Genomic DNA, 21,370 nt, shown 5'->3' on the forward strand with positions numbered 1-21,370 from the left:
AGGGTGTAGGGGCTGCCCCTAGTTGTCTGATACCTACCTCTAGGGTGATCAGGACAGGGGGATAATAGTTTGGGGTGGGAGTGCTCAATGAAGGAGGTGGTTGGGGTATGGGCTTTGTATTGATTGACTTGCATATTAAAGGCCCACTGCAAGTGAGTCCTCTACAATCTCCAGGGATTAGTTGCCCTGGAGGGACAGTCTCTTTAGGACAAGCAAGTCCCAGACATCAAAACATCAGAAAATATAAAAAATTAAAAAAGCATGATTAATATAGATAACATGATCACTAAGACAAGGACTGCATTTTCCCAGCCTCCCTTGCAGCTGTTCTCAGCACTTTTATGGAATGTTTTTAACAGCATCCTCCCTCCTGCTGGCTAGAGGTAGACAGAACAGGTAGAACTAGGGCAGCATGTTGGACCGTGAGATTGAAGTCCTATGCTGAGGAGAGTGGAAAAATGAAAGAGAAAGAAACTGGCTCCCTAATGATTGCAGAACTGTCACAAAGCTCTGTACTGTCTCGTCAGACTTTTATGTGAGGAAGAAATAAATTTCTCTCTTAATTTAAGCCACCATGATTAGAGTTGTTCAGTTACTCATCATCAGACCTAATACCAAATAATACAATGGCTAATTAAAATATATTGAAGCTAACTTGCATAGCATGATTCCAGTTTTGTGCACAAAACAATATACAGAGAGGTACAGATAGAGATGCGGGCATATACATGTACAGAAAATTTAGGAAGCCTATCTCTGGATTAATGGGGATTAACTCTAGGAGAGAGAACTGGATGGCAGAAGAATAATCACATTTTATGTTTATTAATAATTTTTTAAATGGCAGGTTAAGATTTATTGTCACTCTTTATATTTTCAATTTTGTTTAAGTATAAATTTAAATAGCAAAGAGATCCATTTTCATAGCCCCTTTTACAAGCAGCTATTGAAAGAAAACATAAAATTGTAGTTAATGAACAACGTATTCATAGTTATGCTAAATTGCTGTTAACTATTTGTTTTCCTAAAATATTTGACTTTCTTCCCAGTCTGTTATTTTATGAATCACCCTGCAAATCTGATAGTGTCTACTACTGGTATATATAGATTATATGTACATAGAGTTATGCTCGTAACTATCAAAACCAAATAAATTAATTTTCTAGAGATTTTTTTTTAAAAATCCATGAAGTGAACACCAATCGCTTCTTTGTTGTCTTTCCTTTCGGGAAATCTCCTTTGCTGGTTCCAAGCTATTCTTGTCAGTCTCTTTCAGAGGGCGAGGTCTGTGACACAGTGTGGCCGGAGCAGCCCATCCACCTGGACACAATTACATCAAAGATGGGGATGGGGCCCAACTAGAGACAACACAGTCGACAGATCTGCAACATAGTCAATAGATCTTTCCAACAAGCAGAAAGAATCTGCTTAAAAAGGAAGCCAAAGGGAGCATGCAAAGAAAAGTAGAGGTCGTCTATCTATTTATCTATTGATCAATTGATCGATCAATCAATGATTTCACTGTTGTTTGAGCTCCTGCATCTAGCTGTTCCTGGATTACTACACTTTTCAGGTATGAGACTCAAATTATTTTTGTTTTTCCTTAAATTAGGATGAGTTGGGTTTATGTCACGGATTAATTCACTGTTTTATTTGGTGAGATGTTTCCTTCAATTGTTTCAAGGACTCAGTTATAAAAAAAATTATGCATACACATAACATCCCATTTATAACTTGGCAAACTCACTTGCAAATTGAGTTTATTAGAAATGAAACCTAACTCTTAGGTAGACTCATATGAAATGTCCTACATTCAATAATTTCTCACCTACAAAAGTAACATTTTCATAAGATTGTTCAATTTAATATAAAGATATTTTTCATCATAGCTTAGAAACAAAATACCAACACAATATTTGTTTATTTTAGGAAGCACAGACAATACGCAAAACACAAAGATGAAAACAAACAAAATTATTCTAAAGCTGTAATCCAAAAATAAACACCACTATATTTTCAGTATGTTCTCTCTCACATAATAAACTTGGTTTAGAAAATATTTTATTGGACCAAAAAAACCATTAAGTTAATGATAAGTTTGTTATTTTGGAAAACCATTTAATTAAAAAAATTCACCTTGCTTTCCAATAAATATGCTTTGTAAAATTAATTTACTTTTTAAAAATGTCCTGCTTTAAGCTTTTCTCTGAGGTTCATTTTTATTAAATAAATTGCAAACAGGGTAATCCATCCAAACTGGAAAGACTTCTTTAAATAATTCTCAACATATGCAGTGTTTGATAATTCCATTATTTACTACATAATCCTAACTCCAGAGTATTTTTATTAATTATATGCTTGGTTTATAAATAATTATAAACAGGTAAGAATCCTATTATATCCAATTTGATATATTATAAAAATATTTTACAGAATATGCTTTATTCTACATTTTAAGTTTTAGACTGAATAATCTATTTGGTCTAAACAATCTATATTTGGTAACATGCCAAAGTAATGGCATGAGTAAAACTGGGAATTCCAGAAATGTTAGTACGGTATTGTTTTAATGATACCATTGCTTAAAATGGTCAATTAATTTATAAAGCAACTCTCTATTAAGTGTGTACTTCTGTAAATGCCAGAACTTTCCTTGGTGCAGATATTCTGAGCACATCAGATGAAGCCTACATGATTTTATAAAATTATATGTAGAAGGAAAGAACATAAAGATAGAGGATAATGAGTGTCTGGGGGAAGGAGGTAGGGTCTTCAGGTTTTCAGATACCAGTCCGGTGAGGATTTTGGGATGTCATAACTGTGAATGAGAACAGGTGGGGCCCTGAGGCAGCAGTGAGCTTGCTGTGTTCAAGGCAGATAGATGGTCTGGATGGTCCTACAATGGCCTACAAGTTCTACGCACAGTGGGAAGGGATAGAAGTAGAAGACAACATTTAAGAACTAAGCAGAGTCTAGATCATTAAAGGCATTGCAGACCAAAGTAAAGACTTTGTATTTTTTTTCCTAAGTGCAGTTTGCACTTTTTTTTTTTTTTTTAAATCACTCCGCTGTAAAAAATGGGTTGGTAAGGGCAACAAAGCAAGAAGAGTAGTTACGAGGCAACTGCATTAAGTTAAGGAAAGACTGCTTTAATTTAAAGTATGAGAGAGTCACAAAGTAGGTATTAACATGTTCCCTAGTGTGTTCCTTTAACTTTATCTAACTTGACCATTGAGAGCAATGTTTTTGTTAGACGAAGTTCAATTTGGGCAAATAAAAAGGTTATGAGACATCTACAAAAACAGAAAGGTGTGACAGCTTTTGAAAATCAGAATACAGGTTTCCCTCACTAACAGAAAGTAGAGGTTTCCTGTGAAAAATTTTGAAAGCTGAAATGGTGTAAAGCAAAGAATATCCCTTCTTTCCAAAAGTTCGCGATAGATCACTTTGTTTTTATGAAACATTTACATTATTATTGTATCAGCACATGGTCTTTACAACTAGATAATCAGTGTTTTATTATTTCTGCATCAATGAGAAGGTGCTTTCTGGACAAAATTTCAAAACTATAGGGGTGCCTGGGTGGCTCAGTCGGTTAAGCGTTTGCCTTTGGCTCAGGTCATGATCCCAGGATCCTGGGATCAAGCCCCAGATCGGGCTCCCTGCTTGGAGGGGAGCCTGCTTCTCCCTCTCCCCTCTCCTCCCCAGATTGTGGCTCCCCCTGCTTGTGCTGTCTCTCTCTGTCAAATAAATAAATAAAATCTTAAAGAAAATATTCAAAACTACAAAACTCGTATTTACGACCATACCCACCTCTAATGGTCCCCATTGAAGTTAATGTTTGATGTAGATTTGCTTTGTCTTTCCATGATTGATATCAAGATTCTCAACTGTAGTGTGCCTTTTGTCATAATGTCTGTGAATGACATATTATTTTTTAAAAGAAGTTGTTTTCCTATCATAAAGGAGACATCTTTAACACAAGCAAAAAATATACCCTTTGATCATTACATTTACAACTAGGTTCCTCATAGGCTTCTGAAGGAATTCAAATTTGATTTGGAGAGAGGTTTGCTCCATTCATACTAGCTTCCCTACCAATCTTTTTTCTTTCTACTTTCCTGGCTGGTTCTCAATTTCTTAATTAGTAAGAAGGGTAGGCATCTATAGTTGGACTGAAGGGTGGGTCTCTTTAGCAACTGAGCATCTCCCTGTAGCTAAAACCTTGCGAATATAACACATGACTGGTAGCATTATTTTAACTACAGGAACTGTTTCATTTGTTCCATCTTATAAAAAATAGTAATTTTAAGCTTTCCGTGTTGTACAATTAAAGCTTCCATCATGTGATAAATGTAGTGTTCCAAATGTTTTACTTGGAGGTAGTATGAAATATTTTCTGAATCTGTTACCAGTTAACTCTACGACTGAGGAATATTGTTTCATTTAGGCAGACAAATTTGGAACATTGGACTTGACATAAGGGAACCTTTTGTTTTTGTTTTAGTAAATTTATTTAGCTAAAATGTAAGAAGAAATTATATGAATTATAAATCCTCTTTTAGGGAAATGACTACTTTCTCCATTTTTTTTTTTTTTGGAACTAACTAGTAAATCCCCCTAGGCTCACCCTTGATTCTTCCTTTCTTTAAGTGGCCCTTCTCAATGCCTGAGTTTCTCCAGCAGCTTTCCACTTCCTCTCTAGACCTGTTTCCCCCCTGGGAGTATCCTGGGATTTCTTGCAATGATATATAACCTATATTAAAGAAATCATTAAATCACAGAAACTGTAGCTAATGGAAGGCCTTTTTGTATACTTCCATTCCAGTGTAATGGGATACTTCAGTGATTAGGTTCATGAAATGGAGATAGAGTCGTGGAGGTGCTATCGCTTTTTGTATTTATGGATTGCTGTACCGAATACAATAGCATGTCTCATATAATATATGGCTATGCCAAAATGAAAACTGAACTTATTTCAAGAAAATCATGCCACTAATGTTTAGGGGAAAGGTCAATGCATTACTTTCAGGCCTAAGAATCCTGAAATAGCCATTGCATCTGAATGAAAAGGAGAAAAAAAATTCATTGATGTCTTTGGTTGACATTTGTGATGAGTGGAAGATGAATAAATTCACTCACAGTGATTGATGTAACCTAATAAAAATGTCAATAAATTCACATCATTCTGTTGCTGTATCTCAATCACGAGTGAACTAAGTCATGCCTACTTTTATTTCTCAGGCAGAGAAAACACACTAGTGTATTTCTTCATCCATTCAAAGGTGGGACTGAGTACTACAACACAGAAGACTCAGACGAGAAAATGTAGAGGTACATAGAGAAGAATTAATTGTGGTCCTGCCTTCAAATTGATTCTGGTCTCTAGGAGAAAAAGACATGCACCTAAATAATTATAATATAATGTAGTAAGTAGCTAACATTTCAGAGGACAAGAACAGCTAAAAAATATGATTGCTTTTCAGAGGAAGGGGAAACTACCAAAAAACAGAGAAGCACAATTATGACAAAAGCTGCCATTTCATATAAATGTGACTGACATCAGAGAGTGTTCAAATTTAGAATTCGGCTTGATGTCTGAAAAATTAGGTTCCTTCTTTACCTCTTTCTTCTTTCTCTTCTTTTCCTTCTACCCTATCTTTTCCTTCCTTTCCCTCTTTTCTTACGATTTTCTTTCACCCACACATACTTACTGTTTATGCTCAGCACCACGCTACGTGCCACGATAAATAAGATAAAGACTGTCCTCAACAGCTCATGGCCTCCCCCAAATGCCCATTCCAATACGAAGGATTTCCCCTTCTATTCAAAAGCAAATATGTTTAAAATATATAGGAGGGGATATATATTAGAAATTTGGGAGGAGAGAGAGCAAGGGGAGAGTGGAGTAGAGCTAGGATAGAAAATTAAGTGGAGAAAATGAGGTAGCTGGTATACAGCTTAACCTTTTGTTATCAGGAAATTAAGAGTCATCATAAACCAAACGAAACTTGTCCAGAGAGATTCTGGCTTCTCAGAAAACACGAGTGCAGTTTTGGTATCTAAATGAAACACTGAGGGACGAAAGAGATAAAGAAAGTCTCTTTCCTTGCTTCATTCAGCACAGTGCCCAGCAAAATTATGGGCATTTGAAGACCCCAGATAAATGAATAAATGCAGGATAGTTTTGTTCTACTGATGGGCAGTGGCTGGGCTGGGGAAGCTTCTGCAAGAGCTGTGGCAGGTAGTGTGTAGGTAAAAGTGAGCCCCCACAGGTAACAGCTAACAGACAGGTGGGACTGTCCCACAAAAAAACCTCAGGGGCATTGGAAAAGGGTGCTAGGGCCTAACATTATGGTGTATGAGCTAAGAATACAGCAGACTTCTGGGCCATGCATATAAATCGTGATTAGAGTACAACATGTAAGTGCAATGCAGATGTCTCACGCACTACAGAGATAAGCTGAGTCATCCCCTTGTAAGTCGGATTTGCTGGCTGAGTTAAGGGTGATGAAGGCAGGGGAGAGGGAGAATTTTCCATAAAGAGGGCCAAGTATGATCAAATATGTGAAGTGAGAAACAGCATGGTCTCTTTGGGGGAATTACTAATGCTTCACTGTTAATGCAATATAAGCTAAAAGATAGAAAAGGGAGGAGATAAGGCTAAAGATATGTTGTGAGCAAGGGCCAATCATACAGAACCTTGAATTTCTATATTCTTTTTTTTTTTTTTTAAGATTTTATTTATTTATTCGACAGAGATAGAGACAGCCAGCGAGAGAGGGAACACAAGCAGGGGGAGTGGGAGAGGAAGAAGCAGACTCCCAGGGAGGAGCCTGATGTGGGGCTCGATCCCACAATGCTGGGATCACGCCCTGAGCTGAAGGCAGACGCTTAACCGCTGTGCCACCCAGGCCCCCCTGAATTTCTATATTCTAAATTTCTAATTTTGTCCTCAGGGTGAAGGAAAGCCAATGAAGGATTTTAGGCAAAGAAGGAAGCTTTAAAAAAGAGTAAAAATAGTTTCATTTAAAAAAAAAAAAACTCTAACTCAACAAGTGGTGATGAAATGGTCAATATGAAAAAAAAAAAAAGAACCTTGGTCTATACCTCATATTTCATACAAAAATAAACTCAAAATGGATCATAGACTTACATGTAAAGTGCAAAGCTGTAAAACTTCTAGAGGACAGAAGAGAAAATCCTTGTGACTTTGGGTTGGGTAAAGTTTTGATTTCTTTATTCTTATTTTTTTGAAAGATTTTATTTATTTGATAGAGAGCACATGGGTGCTAGTTAGCGGGGGAGAGGCAGAGGGAGAGGAACAAGCAGACTCCTTGCTGAGTGCTGAGCCCAAAAGAGGCTCAATCCCAGAATCAGGAGATCAGGACCAGAGCTGAAGGCAGATACTTAACTGCTTAACCTACTGAGCCACTGAGGTGCACCTAGGTAAAGTTTTTAGGTATCACAGCAGGAAGCATAATCCATAAAAGAAAAAAATCATAAATTATATATTACCAAAATCTTAAAAAGAATACTCTGTTAAAGATACGATTCATACAATTAAAAAAAAAAAAGAACTAGCTATGATCTAGAAAAGTATCTAGAAATCACATTTTTTTTTCTTTTTAAAGATTTTTATGTACTTATTTGAGAGAAAATGTGTATGCGAGAGAGAGCACCAGCAGGGGGAGCTTCAGTGGGAGAGGGAGAAGCAGGCTCCCCACTGAGCAGGGAGCCTGATGTGGGGCTCAATCCCAGGACCCTGGGATCATGACCCAAGCCGAAGGCAGATGCTTACCTGACTAAGCCACCCAGGTGCCCTACAAATCACATTTCTGACAGAGGACTGTATCTAGGAAATATTTTTTAAAACTTCAAAACTCAACATTAAGAAGAAACTAACCCAAAGAAAAAAATGGGTAAAAATCTGAAGACATATTTCACCAAGAAGAAATACATGGATAGCAAATAAACATATGAAAAGATGATCAGAATTAATAGTCATTAGGAAATGCAAGTTAAAATGACAATAAGATACCAATATTGACTCACAGGAATGGCTAATTTTTTTTAAAAAGTTACAATACCAAGTACTGTTGATAGCACAGAACAACTGAAACCTATAACTACTAGTGGGAATGTAAAATGGTACACTCAGTTTGGAAAACATTTTGGTAGTTTCTTACAAAATTGAACACATATTTACCATTTAATCTAGTCATTTTATACCTTTTATACCTTATACCTTGGTATACATATATACCATGGGAAATGTAAATACATGTTCACACAAAAACCTGTGCATAGATGTTCAGAACAGATTGGTTGATTAACTTTTTAAAGATTTTATTTATTTCTTTGAGAGAGTGAGCAAGACATAGAAAGAACGAACAGGGGAAACAGCAGGCAGAAAGAGAAGCAGACTCCCTGCTGATCAGTGAGCCCAACGCGGGACTTAATCCCAGGACCCTGAGACCATGACCTGAGCCAAAAGCAGACACTTAACCAACTGAGCCACCCAGGTGCCCCAGAGCAGTTTTATTAATAATCACCTAAACTGGAAGCAAGCTAGATGTCCTTTAACCACTGAATGCATAACCAAACTATGGTACATCCATACAAAGATATATTGTTCAACAATAACAACAATAAATGTGAATGAAGCTCAGGTGCATTCTGTTACAAGAAAGAAGCCAGACTCAAAAGGCTTCATATTATATAATTTCGCTTATAGAACATTCAGAAATAGAACTCTTCCTTAAAGAAGTATTCTGATTAAAAAATGTAGAAGAAATAAAGAAACAGAATAATCATCATTAGAATACAACAGTAATAATTCTTGCAGACAAGATCTATGGATGATAAAATTAGCAGGGAAAAGTTTGAGGAGAAACAGGATATTTGTATAGTGCAAATTATATATATTAGTTACATAATACATATATTAGTTACAAAAGGGGCAAAGTAACTTTACAGTAGATAATCTAGTAGACATCACCTTAACCAAGTGATCCATGTTAACATCCTAGGAAGGCAGATGGACATGATGTTTCCCCCAATACAGTGCACTCAGAAAGGTACATAACTTATGGGATACTCCTGCCAAAAATGCATAACCACAAATCAAATTATGGAAAAACAATAGACACACCCAGACTGAGGGACATTCTACAAAGTAACTGACTAGTGCTCTTGAACAGTGTCCAAGGTCATGAGACACAAGGATAAATCAAAGAATTGTCACAGATTGGAAGACACTGAGGAGATGTGGTAAGTAAGTGCAATGTGGGAGCTTGGATGGGATTCTAGAACAGATGAGGACAGTAGTGAAAAGGCCCGACAGAATCTGAATAAAATTCTGTAGTTTCATAAATAGTTCTGTGCTGATATTTATTTCTTTGATTTGATAATAATTCTATGATCATGTAAAATACTAGCATCAGGAAACTGAGTGAATTTTATATGGGAATTATATTATTTTTACAAATTTTTCTGTAAGTCTGAAATTATATCAAAATGAAAATTGGAGAAAAGTTACAGTAACATATTCCAACAACAACAAAATAAGTATTAAAATATTCATCATGAGATTAAATAAGGAACTTGGTAGATTTCTATTCATTAAGTTTATGGATAATTTTTTATTAGAAGTCACATATTCAAGGAACCTATAATCACTTTCAGTGATAAAGACTTGTACCGGTCTTTATCCAGTTCTACCTAAGACCATCAGGAACCTGGTGAAGGTTCCTGAGGAATGACTGATTGCCTGAACTTCCAGTCTGGCAGAATGGTTCTTATTCTCCTGAGTTCATGAATGCAAATTCACGTCTATTAGATAGAATTATCCATAGCCCTTCTTCAATTTGGCATCATCAAACTTTTTACCAGAAAAAAATTGCATCATGAATGATCTGGAAGGAATTTTTATTTTTGGAAATGAGTAAGGTTTCACTGTGCAGATAATTCTATTCAATTTGGTTTCAAGCTATTAAAAGGCAACATTATGTATGCATAAAATTGTATTTATATTCCTTTTCTCTCTCCTAGTTCTTATAGTTTACAGTGTTATCTTCACATCCAGCAACTTGTTACTAGAGTTTTTAACCTGTTACATCTTATTACAGTCTACCCAATAATTAGGAGGCTGGTTAGGGAGAGGAGGGAGCCACAGGAAGGAGACATTAAGTTAGAGGCAGATCTAGGAAGGTGATTAGACGGGATGACCTTGAGAAAACCCAGATACTTAAACATGGGAAGAACAAGGATAAATTCTTCCTGAATACAGACGAAGTATATTCTCTGTTGTAAACAGGGAAGTACACTCGGCAGAATATAAGCTGGTGATCCCAATTAGCCCCAGTGCTGCTTGAACAGAGTGAGATACACAGGGCTACCAGAGTACGTCATTTTGTTCCTTATTTGTTATAGTCACACTTTGTTCATTTTCTGTTTATCAATATGTATACATAATAATTTAGAATGGTAAATACTTTGCAGTAAATACCCTGAAAATCCACAGACTCCAGAAATTGCACAAGAATAATTCATCACTATTCTCAGTAACAGCAAATAGTAAATATTAAGGATGTTAGAAGAGAGAAAATATAGAAACTCACAATTTCTTCTCTTTGTGCTGCCTCTCATCTTTTCTTTTCCCCTGGGTTGCACATCTTTCCACTTTCCTGTTATCACCGCCCCCCCGCCCCAATTCATTAACAGCACTCTTTGGGGCAGGAGCCCTGTCATGAGCCTCAAGTTCTCTTGTGTCCTCAGTGATGCTCACAATCTTTCTAATTTTTCCTGATCAGTTTTCTTTCACACTTTTTTCTCAGGGGCTACTTCAAACATTCACCAATACCCCAAGCCCTCTATCTATCCCTTCACCACGTGATTGTGCCTCTTACATGATTGAAAAAAAGCAGGCTAGTAACCCCAGAGGTGTCTGGACCTTCTAGGTACCCACATCCTTTCCATATCATAGTTCTCTATGTACCCATCAGCTCCTCAGGGATTTGGAAGAGGAAGAGACACATGGGAGAAATGCAAGTAAATTTTAAGATGCCTTTGTCATTTAGCACGAATGTATTCTAGGATTCAGGAGACAGGTAAAGAATGAAAGCGGAGGAGGGAGATGCGTGGACCTGACCCAGGCGGACAGGATTTTGGCTTTCTTATTCCCTGCCAAATACCTAATGCTTACTAAAGTGCCTGGCACAGAGTGGTTACACACATAATAAATATTATTTGAATGAATTAATAACCTAGAATGCTAAGCATTTGGAATGTAAGTAAGAAACCAACAAATCTAATTTGCATTTTTAACCTATTGTCTGACTGTTGTGTGCACACACCTCACAGTCCACTGCAAGCTGACCATCCTCAGATATGCTGTAATGGGCTGTGCCCTCCGAATTGCCTCATCCAATAGATGATTCTCAACCCTTATCTTACTTGGTTTCCCAGCTCATTTTGTTCTATGGATCTCTCCCCCATTCTTAGAAACCTGTTTTCTTCTAGGTTGTTTTTTCTGTCTCTTTTGTAAGCTTTTCTTTTTCAGTCTGCCTGTTAAAGATCATTTTCCTCAACCTTGTAGGAAAGCTCAGCCTCCCTACAGCTTCAACTACTAATCACTGCTCATCTGGGGATTTGCACCTGCAGCCCAGACATCCACCCAGGTTCCAGAGGCTTTCTGGAAGTCTCCAAATGTCCCAGGCACATCAAAAACAACATATCTAAGCTAGAATTCATTATTTTATCTCCAAATCTGTATTTCTCCAGAATTTTCTCTCCATCCCCTTACTTATGTTAAACCAGAAACCTGTAAGACATCTGAAATTACCCCCATTCCCTTATTGTCCACGTATGATCAGTCACTAAAGTCTCCCAATTTAGCCTTGGAAACAGCTCTTGACTCTATTCCCTTCTTCTTATCTTTACTTACTTAATCTATTTTCTCATTATTTTTTACTTGGATTACTACACTAGCCTCCCTATTGCTTTGCCTGCCTATAGCTTTTTCTTTCCATATGTAATCTGTACTGTGATCACTTTGCTCCAGATGTTTTGGACGCCTGCAATATCATGACTTCTTTCTTAGCCACGAGGGTTGAGAAGCTATTTCCTCTGCCTGGAAAACTCGCCTACCGAATCCTGGCATGGCTTGATCTTTCACTTCATTCAGGTTTTTTTCTCTTTACCTAAAATTAAATTCATATATTTAATTTCTTTTGGTTTCCTCCAGTAGAGAGCAGCTCTTTTTCAATACCGTATTACCTGTGCCTAGAAGACTGGGCATCCAATAAATATTCACTGAATAAGTGAATGAGTAAATTAACAATAACTGTATCTAAAATAACGAACATCATATGGGAAATACTGGCTTACTTGTTTGTTGCTCCCAGTGGATTGACGCCAACAAGTGGGTTTCTCAAGAGCACGGAGGGCTTCTTTTCTATAGCTCGGCAATAATGTCTAGCACCTAGTGGGACTCAGTAAATGTTTCTTGGAAAACAAAGTGAAACAAAACTCTCAACCTATCTTTGCTGGCAGAGAAGCTGAACTCCAGAGGTAGGGGTGATAATCATCTAATTTATTTTATTAGAATCAGATTTGCAGAATATTTACCCCTTCAGTGTATATTCCATATAGTTCCTTACAGGAAAAATTTTGCTTACAGGAAAAAATTTACCTATACTTTTCTCTTCACAGATTGTTAAAGATAAAACTTAATTGAAGGTACTTTTTATTTCTTCCTGAACCTGTCTATCTTCTCTTTGGATCACTGATACAAACCTGAAGTTATTAAAAAAAAAAAGTTAGACATGGGGTGATAAGTTTTCACAGTATGAATTTTCCTCACCAACATCTTATGACTCTCTTCCTTTGGCAAACGAATGGAACACAAAATATTAGGGCTAGATGTGACCTTTAGTGTTTTCTAGTCCAATCTGCTCTTTCCAATCTTTTGTGCAGAGGAAAAAAATTGAGGCCTAAAGACATTGAGTGACTTGCCTGAGACTCTATAACAGGCAGTAGGATACACAACCTGGTGGAGAAACAGGTATCATACTGGTGGCAACAGTAATAGTTAAAATCTTGGACAATGTATTACTTGACAAGTAGAATGTAATTCTAGGACCAGAGAGGCAGTTCTTGCGCACTTACTGTACAATGTATTTGACTGACCGGAATCTGCTTTCTGTCCTAGAGGCTGTGCGGACCCACTGAAACTGTCTGGAAGGAACCCACAACATTCTGGCATATTTAAAGGGGTTTGGGCAGGCCCAGCACTTCCTGTTGTAGGTTCCGTACCGTCCCACAGAGTCATTAGGGATGTCCAACAATGAAACGAAGTTACGTTTGGGAGTTTGCTATCCTGATTGGCTTGTACTACTCCTTTCTAGATCTATGATTTGTTAGAGCTATAGCTGTTCTATCTAAATTTAATTATCAGCTACTAAGCTGGGAGATGGGAACTTCATTAGTTCTCTCGTGTCTTCTATCATCATGATTCAAACTGCTGGGCTTGGGGCGCCTGGGTGGCTCAGCTGTTAAGCGTCTGCCTTTAGCCCAGGGCCTGATCCCAGGGTCCTGGGATCGAGTCCCACATCGGGCTCCCTCCTCTGCTGGGAGCCTGCTTCTTCCTCTCCCACTTCCCCTGCTTGTGTTCCCTCTCTCGCTGGCTGTCTCTCTGTGTCAAATAAATAAATAAAATCTTTAAAACAACAACAACAACAACAACAACAAAAACTGCTGGGCCGGTCTTCTGGAGTATGGTTACAGCACTGTATTGCTTTATTATCTACCCACAATTCTTTTTTTTTTTTTTTTTTTTTAAGATTTCACTTATTTATTTGACAAAGAGAGAGACAGCCAGCGAGAGAGGGAACACAACACAAGCAGGGGGAGTGGGAGAGGAAGAAGCAGGCTCCCAGTGGAGGAACCCGATGCGGGACTCGATCCCAGAATGCTGGGATCACGCCCTGAGCCAAAGGCAGACGCCCAACGACTGAACCACCCAGGTGCCCCATCACAATTCTTATCTTTTTATAGAAGAGTAGCACTTTCTCTTTTGGTTATGTAACTAATGACACTGCTGTATACCTTACCAGTTACAAATTGCTACTATCCATGCTACTAATGGCTACAAGCCTGTTCTCTAAATAATGGCTTCTACTTGCTTCTTGGAGAAAAAGTATGTGCTGAACATAGGGTTTAGCTCGATTAATCTCTTTTTATATCAGTTTTATCTTAACAGGTTAATGAAATTGTGATGTGTATCAAATAAATAGGTTCAACTTTTATCACACATACTTTTTATATAATACAGCTTTTCATCATTTAACTTTAAAGTTTAAAATAAAAGTAGTTATATGCCCAAATATGAAAGAGCAAAAGTATTCCCAAGAACTTTGTAATATGTATCTCTCAGAGATAAAACGTATACATAAGATAAAAAGTATGGATATTAAGAATTTATAAAAGGATCTGATGAAGATTTTGATCTATAATTTTGCATTACTTTCAACTGAGAATCAGTGTGCTTATTTCTCAGAACCCCAGGATACTCTACTAACATGACTGCATAAACCTATCCTGCATCTTTATCTTTGTCAGTATTATCTTTTATGCAATACGGTAGTCCTTAGGGAGCATTAATTGCTAGCTATCTTTTAGCTACTTAAGGGCAATCTTGGAACAATTACCATGTATTTATGGGAATGAGGCATTCATTTATTTATTGCCTTTCTCTTAAAAATCTCATAGCACTGGAGTCAAGAAGATAAGAGTATAAATATGCCCGCTTATCTTTGTGTGAATTATTCCTTTCTCCATCTCTGCCACCCACCTCAGCAGCAGCACAACACCCTTATATGGGGCTCACTTGTACAAGTTAAAACTGTAATGATGATTGCCACTCAAAAGCATATTTAGTCTGTCCTTTCTCAATTATCTTTTTTTATCTTTCCCTCCTTCCCTGCTGCCCCCACTTCTTCCTTTTTCTTGAAATGGAACAAGGACCTTGACTTAGGGTGCATACAAATCTGGCTATGTGGAGGTCACTGGTCCCATTTTTAGACAAGATTGTCAGAGATGTGAAACAATCACCGTGTCAGCTGTTTGCATGTTTATGTGAAATAAATGGGGTATTTCAAACTGGCAGACAAGTGCTACAGACTATCTCATTAAACCTATTCAGCTGATTTAGGATAAATAAATCTTATGACTTCATAGGGTTATAAATCTTTTTCCTTGCCATATACTTTTATGCATATATATGCATATAAAATATATGACAATATGTAAATAAAACACATAGGAATATATGACACAGTCATATAATGTTATTCATCAATGGGAGAGAAACATCTAATACTTTTCAGCCTCTAAATCTGTTATTCAACACTTACTTCCAAATTACATGCAAAAATACGCATAAGAAGACTTCAACATTATATTTAAATTGTTATTTTAAATGCTTTGCAAAGATTCATAACCCAACTTTAAAATTATATTTTTCCTTTCAGAGAGCAATAAGACAGAAGGAATGACTTGAAAAGTTCATGCTAAATTAACGACAAGGAAGTCAGAAAATAGAAATGAAATAATTAACATGTTATTTCTCTTTCTTCTCTTTTAGATTATAGTCTTTGCTAACTATTGTGTTATAGCTGGATCTTTCCAAACTTTACATTTTAGAAGGAATTTACTTCACTAACCTAAATGTTTTCTTTATTTTAAAAAGTAGTACTATTTTATTCAGATTGCCATTTAATGTTATTTAATTCAGATAAGATAAAGCTAATTAAAGCATAAAACTGGTTCATTCACCGCAGATATAGAAAAAAGAAAAAAAACACAACACAACACACACACACACACACACACACACACACACACACACACACCATGGGCTTTATAGTCAAAAAGACCTCAGCCTGAATACCTGCCATGCTTACTATGGGTTAGAGGTCTTTCTGGAGGTTAATTAACCTGTCAGAGCTTCAGTGGATAATGATACTCAAAGTAGTTGCTGTGAAATGAAATGGTCAACTATATGTGTAGAGTGCCTGGCACAAAGCACCAATAATGGCTACCATTTAATGTGGCTTATTAGGACACATCCTATGCTAGGTGCTTTATACATTTACAAAATTAATACTTACAGTATTTCCTATGGAGTACAAGTTATTTTGGCCATATTTTTATAGATGTGGAAGTCAAGGATAGAGATGGTAAATAATTTACCTAAAGCTGCACAAGTCTTAAGTGGCAGGAGTAGATTTCTAACTTTTCAAAACTTCGTGGCTTAAAACAACAGTCGTTTTATCTTCTCTCATGATTTTATAGGTTGACTGGATTGAGCTGGGTGGTTCTCTTTCTCTACAAGATGGCAACAGCAGCTACAGCCATCTGGTGTTGCTGGTGGTGATAATGGGGAGAGGTTGCAATGTCTGAGACGGTTTATCGCAAGCCAGGCTGTCTGCAGGGATCTCAGACTAAGCTGTCGACTAGACATCTAATTTTCCTCCTTACTGCAATACTGCCTGAAGCCTCACCAAATGGACTGGCTTTGCTCAGCCCTGGAGGCTGGGTTACAGCAAGGAGCATTGCAAGTGGATAGGCTCCAAAGTGCAGACATGTAAGATGCTTCCACTTGCATCACACGTGTTACTGTCCCATTAGCCAAGGCCAGTCACATGGACAAGACCAGAATCAATGGAGAGAACAACAGAAGGGCATAAATAGAGGCAGGCCCCATTAAGGTCACTAAAGTAACAGACATTCCAACAGCTGTCATCAAGAGAGAGGGAAGCAAACCATAAGAGATTCTTAACTATAGAGAACAAACTGAGGGTTGATGGAGGGAGGTTGGCGGGGGATGGGCATTAAGGAGGGTACTTGATGTAATGAGCACTGGGTGTTACATGTCAGTGATGAATCACTAAGTTCTACTCCTGAAACCAATATTATACTATATGTTAACTAACTGGAATTTGAATAAAAACTTGAAACAACAACAAAAAAAGAGATAACCATAAAAAGAAAAAAAAAAAAGCACTTTTGTGTCTTTCAGACTATTGAGGCTGTGAATAATCTTCTGCTCCCCTTGGGCAGCATGCTGGTCAATGCCTTGTGAAGAAGGACTTAGGAACACATAGTTAATTAATGTTTTTTGTAAGCTTTTATACTTTCCTGCTTTTAAATACGACATGAAATTTCAATTTTGTATACATGGTTTTAAAAGAAATTTCAGTTTTATGAAAAAAAATGCTTCTCAAAGATATAAATTGTTTTTATGAGTTTTTTCAATGCCATTCTCTGTTGGGTTTTATATGTTATAATTCATTAGTGAATAAAACAAGGAGAAATAGTTAAAGTTTACGTCCTATCATTCTTCAAATAAAAGTGATTATATAGCAATCTATTTCTTAGAGTATGAGATTAATTTTGTATTTTTGTGAAACTTCAAAGGAATGGCTTTGATCCCACTATTTCCCTAAAAACTGGATTTTTTTCTTGAAGTTGTAATTCTTTTATCCATTTTTATAAATTAAAATAATTTAATTCTAATGGCATTTATGTAGATGGGTTCCATGTTTAAAAGTCTTACTTCAGACAAAGCATATATATTTGTATGTGAGATTTTTTTTCCAAACAGAAGTATTTTACCTTAACGACACAAAATATTTAAACCATTTCTTCTACTAATGTTGAAATTTTAGCAGCTGCAGAAGTGAATAGCTTACAGAGATTAGAAAAAATATATACTCCTTTACCTTTGATTCATTACTTCAAATTGAATTAGCAAATGATTTATAGGTAATAAATACCATTTCAAAGCTGTTTGGTGACCAATGCAAACTCTGATAATGTTGTAGCCTAATATCAAGACTCTGAGGGGTGATATCAGAAGATGACATCCAAACTAAATTATCCCCTTAATGGCTGTGGTATTGCTATTAAGGTTTTGTTTATTTTTAAGGAACTAAGATAGGGATATACAAAAGAAGTAATGAAGAAAATGAGTACTTACTTTTTGTGACAACACCTTCTAGTCGAATGATGTTGGGGTGGTCAAACTGACCCATGATACTAGCTTCTCTTAGAAAATCTCTTCTTTGTCGATCCATGTGGCCACCTTTCAAAGTTTTGATGGCAACAGGTATCTCTCTTTTCCCTGGTGTCTTCAAACGCCCACTACAGACTTCTCCAAATTCTCCTTAAAATATAAACAAAAGCAGTTATTTGTTTAAACAGAACACTTATATTCCAGAAGAACTGAATTGTCATATGGTACCATCTTTTTGTTTTTTAACATAATGACTGCCAAGGGTGTCATTTCCACATGGAGATTTCTTTCTTACAAATTAAATTCGTAATGACAATATGCTTGATCAGCATCATTTATAATGAATAACGGAATGCATTTTCCTATGGTGTAGGACAGGAACTACCATTGATAGATCTCCCTGATCTGCAGAGAAATTATGACTAGCAGAATGGGTGATGCTAATGTAATTCTATAGAAAAGCAATCACTGCATAACATTTCCTGTTCCTGTTCTTAATACTGATAAATGGGCCAAATGTCTCTCTATTCAGTGAATCCATCAGGCATGTGTAGTGGATTTGACCCTGTAGGCCATATGCCTGAGCTTCACTACCATCAGAAGTCAATGCTCGGGTCAATTGGTATATGAACATATTGAAATGACTACACTGAACTCAACTGTAATAGGTGATTATACAAACTAAATTACAAGTTATGGCTGGAATACAGATATAGTAAGATGACGTATGGCTCAGCAATGGCTTCACTGGGCAGTAAGGAATAATAGCCAAATATTTATGATGAATTTACTACACATATATCCAGTAATAGAGTGCTGTGACTTTCAAAGAAGTATAAGAATTGGTCTCTGTTCTTAGGAGCTTATAGTCAAGTAGAAGAATTTAGCTGAACATAAATAAAACGCTTAAGAACATAAGAACCAATCTTTGCAAACACTGTATTCATTAAGTAAGAACACTGGGATCAGAAGACTTCTTGGAGCAGGTAAAACTTCTGCTGGACCTTGAGCGATGGGTGTAGTTTGGATATTCAAGAAAAGCAGTGACATTCCAGACAGGGAGTGAGAAAAGTGAAGACAAAGGTTCAAAGTTTAGAAGCCATAAAGACACAAGGATCACTAGAGGGATTATTGTGGGAAAGAAGGTTGGAAGTTTTCTCAGTGCAATGCAGTAAGTTCAATAAAGCTTAAAATTCCAGACTTAACTTTCCTGAGGCCAATTACCTGCATTCACTTAAGAGCATGATACTTGATCACCAATTTATTAATCTGGAAAGTGAAGATAATAATAAAATCTTCCATAATTCTGTAATGTCCCTTCCTCATAAGGATATTGGGAAGATCAAAAGTGATGATAAAAGAAAAAGTCCTTATCAACTGTAAAGTGCTATTCATGTGCTTTAAGATATATGAATCTTTGGAAGAGTCAAAGAAATGAGTTATATGAATCTTTGGAAGGATCAAAGAAATGAAAATTAAACTATCCTCAATTCGTTTATTAGCTAGCAGGTCTGGCTAATAGTTCAATGCAATGTAAATTTAAGTGTAGAGGACCAAATTAAATTTTTGCAGTACCACAGATTTCAGTTATCTGTATTTTCTTTGAACCAATTCATTATAGTCAACTTAATGTTGACTATATATCAATGTTAACTACTTCTTGGTGTGAATGCTAAGATATTGTTTAAGTAAAAAACAAAAACAAAAACAACCTAGGAAGGAAACAAGCCAAAATGCTGCTTCTTAAATTATGTGCAAATGTGTCCAAAAGCAGAGGGGAGTTAAGATGGCGGAGGAGTAGGGAACCCCTTTTTCAGCCGGTCCCCTCAGTCAAGTTGGATAGGTACCAGACCAGCCTGAACATCCACGGAATCAGCCTGAGACGCAGGAAGATACATCTGGATCTCTACAAATGAACATCTCCAGCGCTGAGTATTGAGGTACGAAGTGGGGAGCCATGAATCCGCACACAGATATCGGAAGATAAATGGAAGGGGGAGGGAGCCGCAGCTGTTCGGGCGCCGGGAAGTGGTAGCCACCTGCACGAGGGAGCGGGCGGACTCACGGACCCGGCACCTGCAAGAGAGCGGACTGAGACCGTGAGCTGGGGAACGCGCGAGACCAGACTGAAACGGAGCTCCGAAGCGATCACTGGAACCAGACTGAGACCGGTAGCTCCGGGAGTGTGCGGGGGGGAGGGGGGGGGGGCTGGAGGCTGGCGGTGTTAGAAACACAAAGGACAGAGATGCGCTGCCCCAGAAAGTGAGGGCTGGGACGCCAGGTGTGGGGCGCACATCCCGGGATGCTGCAGGGTTGAGCAGCACCAACAGAATCAGAGTTAAAGTGGCCAGAACATCAGTGGAGAACGGTCCGCGATCCCTCTGTTCTGAGACAGAGGCTGAGATTCAGCCACTGCTGCTCTGACTCTCAGAAGAGGCACAGCAAACTGCCAGGGAAAGCCGCCAGAGAACAAAAGCCTGAAATACCGGCTCACAGTGTGCCCATCCCCATCCCCCCTTGCAGGGGACACGGACACTCTACCCAAACAGGGTTGCCTGAGTATCAGTGCCGCAGGCCCCTCCCCCAGAAGGCAGGCTGAAAAATCAAGAAGCCCACATCCCTCAGATCCCTATAAAACAAGGGCGCACAGCCTGGGTCCCGGTCAATAATTTGGGCTCTGGACAACCCCGCAACCTCTCCTCATCAGAATGACGAGAAGGAGAAATCCCCCCAAGCAAAGAAAAGACAATGAGTCTGTGGCCTCTGCCACAGAACTAATGGATATGGATATAACCAAATTATCAGAAATGGAATTCAGAGTAACAATGGTCAAGATGATGTGTAGACTTGAAAAAAGTATTAACGAAAATGATAATGAGAATATAGAATCTCTAAGGGCAGAAATGAGAGTGAATCTGGCAGAAACTAAAAATTCTATGAGCCAAATACAGTCAAAACTAGAGGCTCTGACGGCCAGGGTGAATGAGGCAGAAGAACGTATCAGCGAATTGGACATGGGTTAGTAGAAGACATAGCTAGAATAGAATCTGGACTCAAAAAAATCCACGCTCAGGAATGTAGGTTACGGGAGATTACTGACTCAATGAAACGATCCAATGTCAGAATCATCGGCATCCCCGAGGGGGTGGAGAAAAACAGAGGTCTAGAAGAGATATTTGAACAAATTGTAGCTGAAAACTTCCCTAATCTAGCGAGGGAAACAAACATTCGTGTCCAAGAGGCAGAGAGGACCCCTCCCCAGCTCAACCACGGCAAACCTACACCACGTCA

General features: G+C 37.7%; 1 protein-coding gene across 1 annotated transcript in view; it reads right to left on the reverse strand.

Moving 5' to 3' along the window:
• Window positions 1–21,370, reverse strand: part of EPHA6 (EPH receptor A6) — an 815,563-nt gene that overhangs the window by 168,904 nt on the left and 625,289 nt on the right. The window contains exon 11 of the mRNA XM_026491624.4: window positions 18,044–18,229. Coding sequence (XP_026347409.1) covers window positions 18,044–18,229 — 186 coding nt within the window. The remainder of the gene's footprint in view (window positions 1–18,043; window positions 18,230–21,370) is intronic.

Source organism: Ursus arctos, unplaced genomic scaffold (assembly GCF_023065955.2).
Source record: "Ursus arctos isolate Adak ecotype North America unplaced genomic scaffold, UrsArc2.0 scaffold_4, whole genome shotgun sequence".
Lineage (NCBI taxonomy): Eukaryota > Metazoa > Chordata > Mammalia > Carnivora > Ursidae > Ursus > Ursus arctos.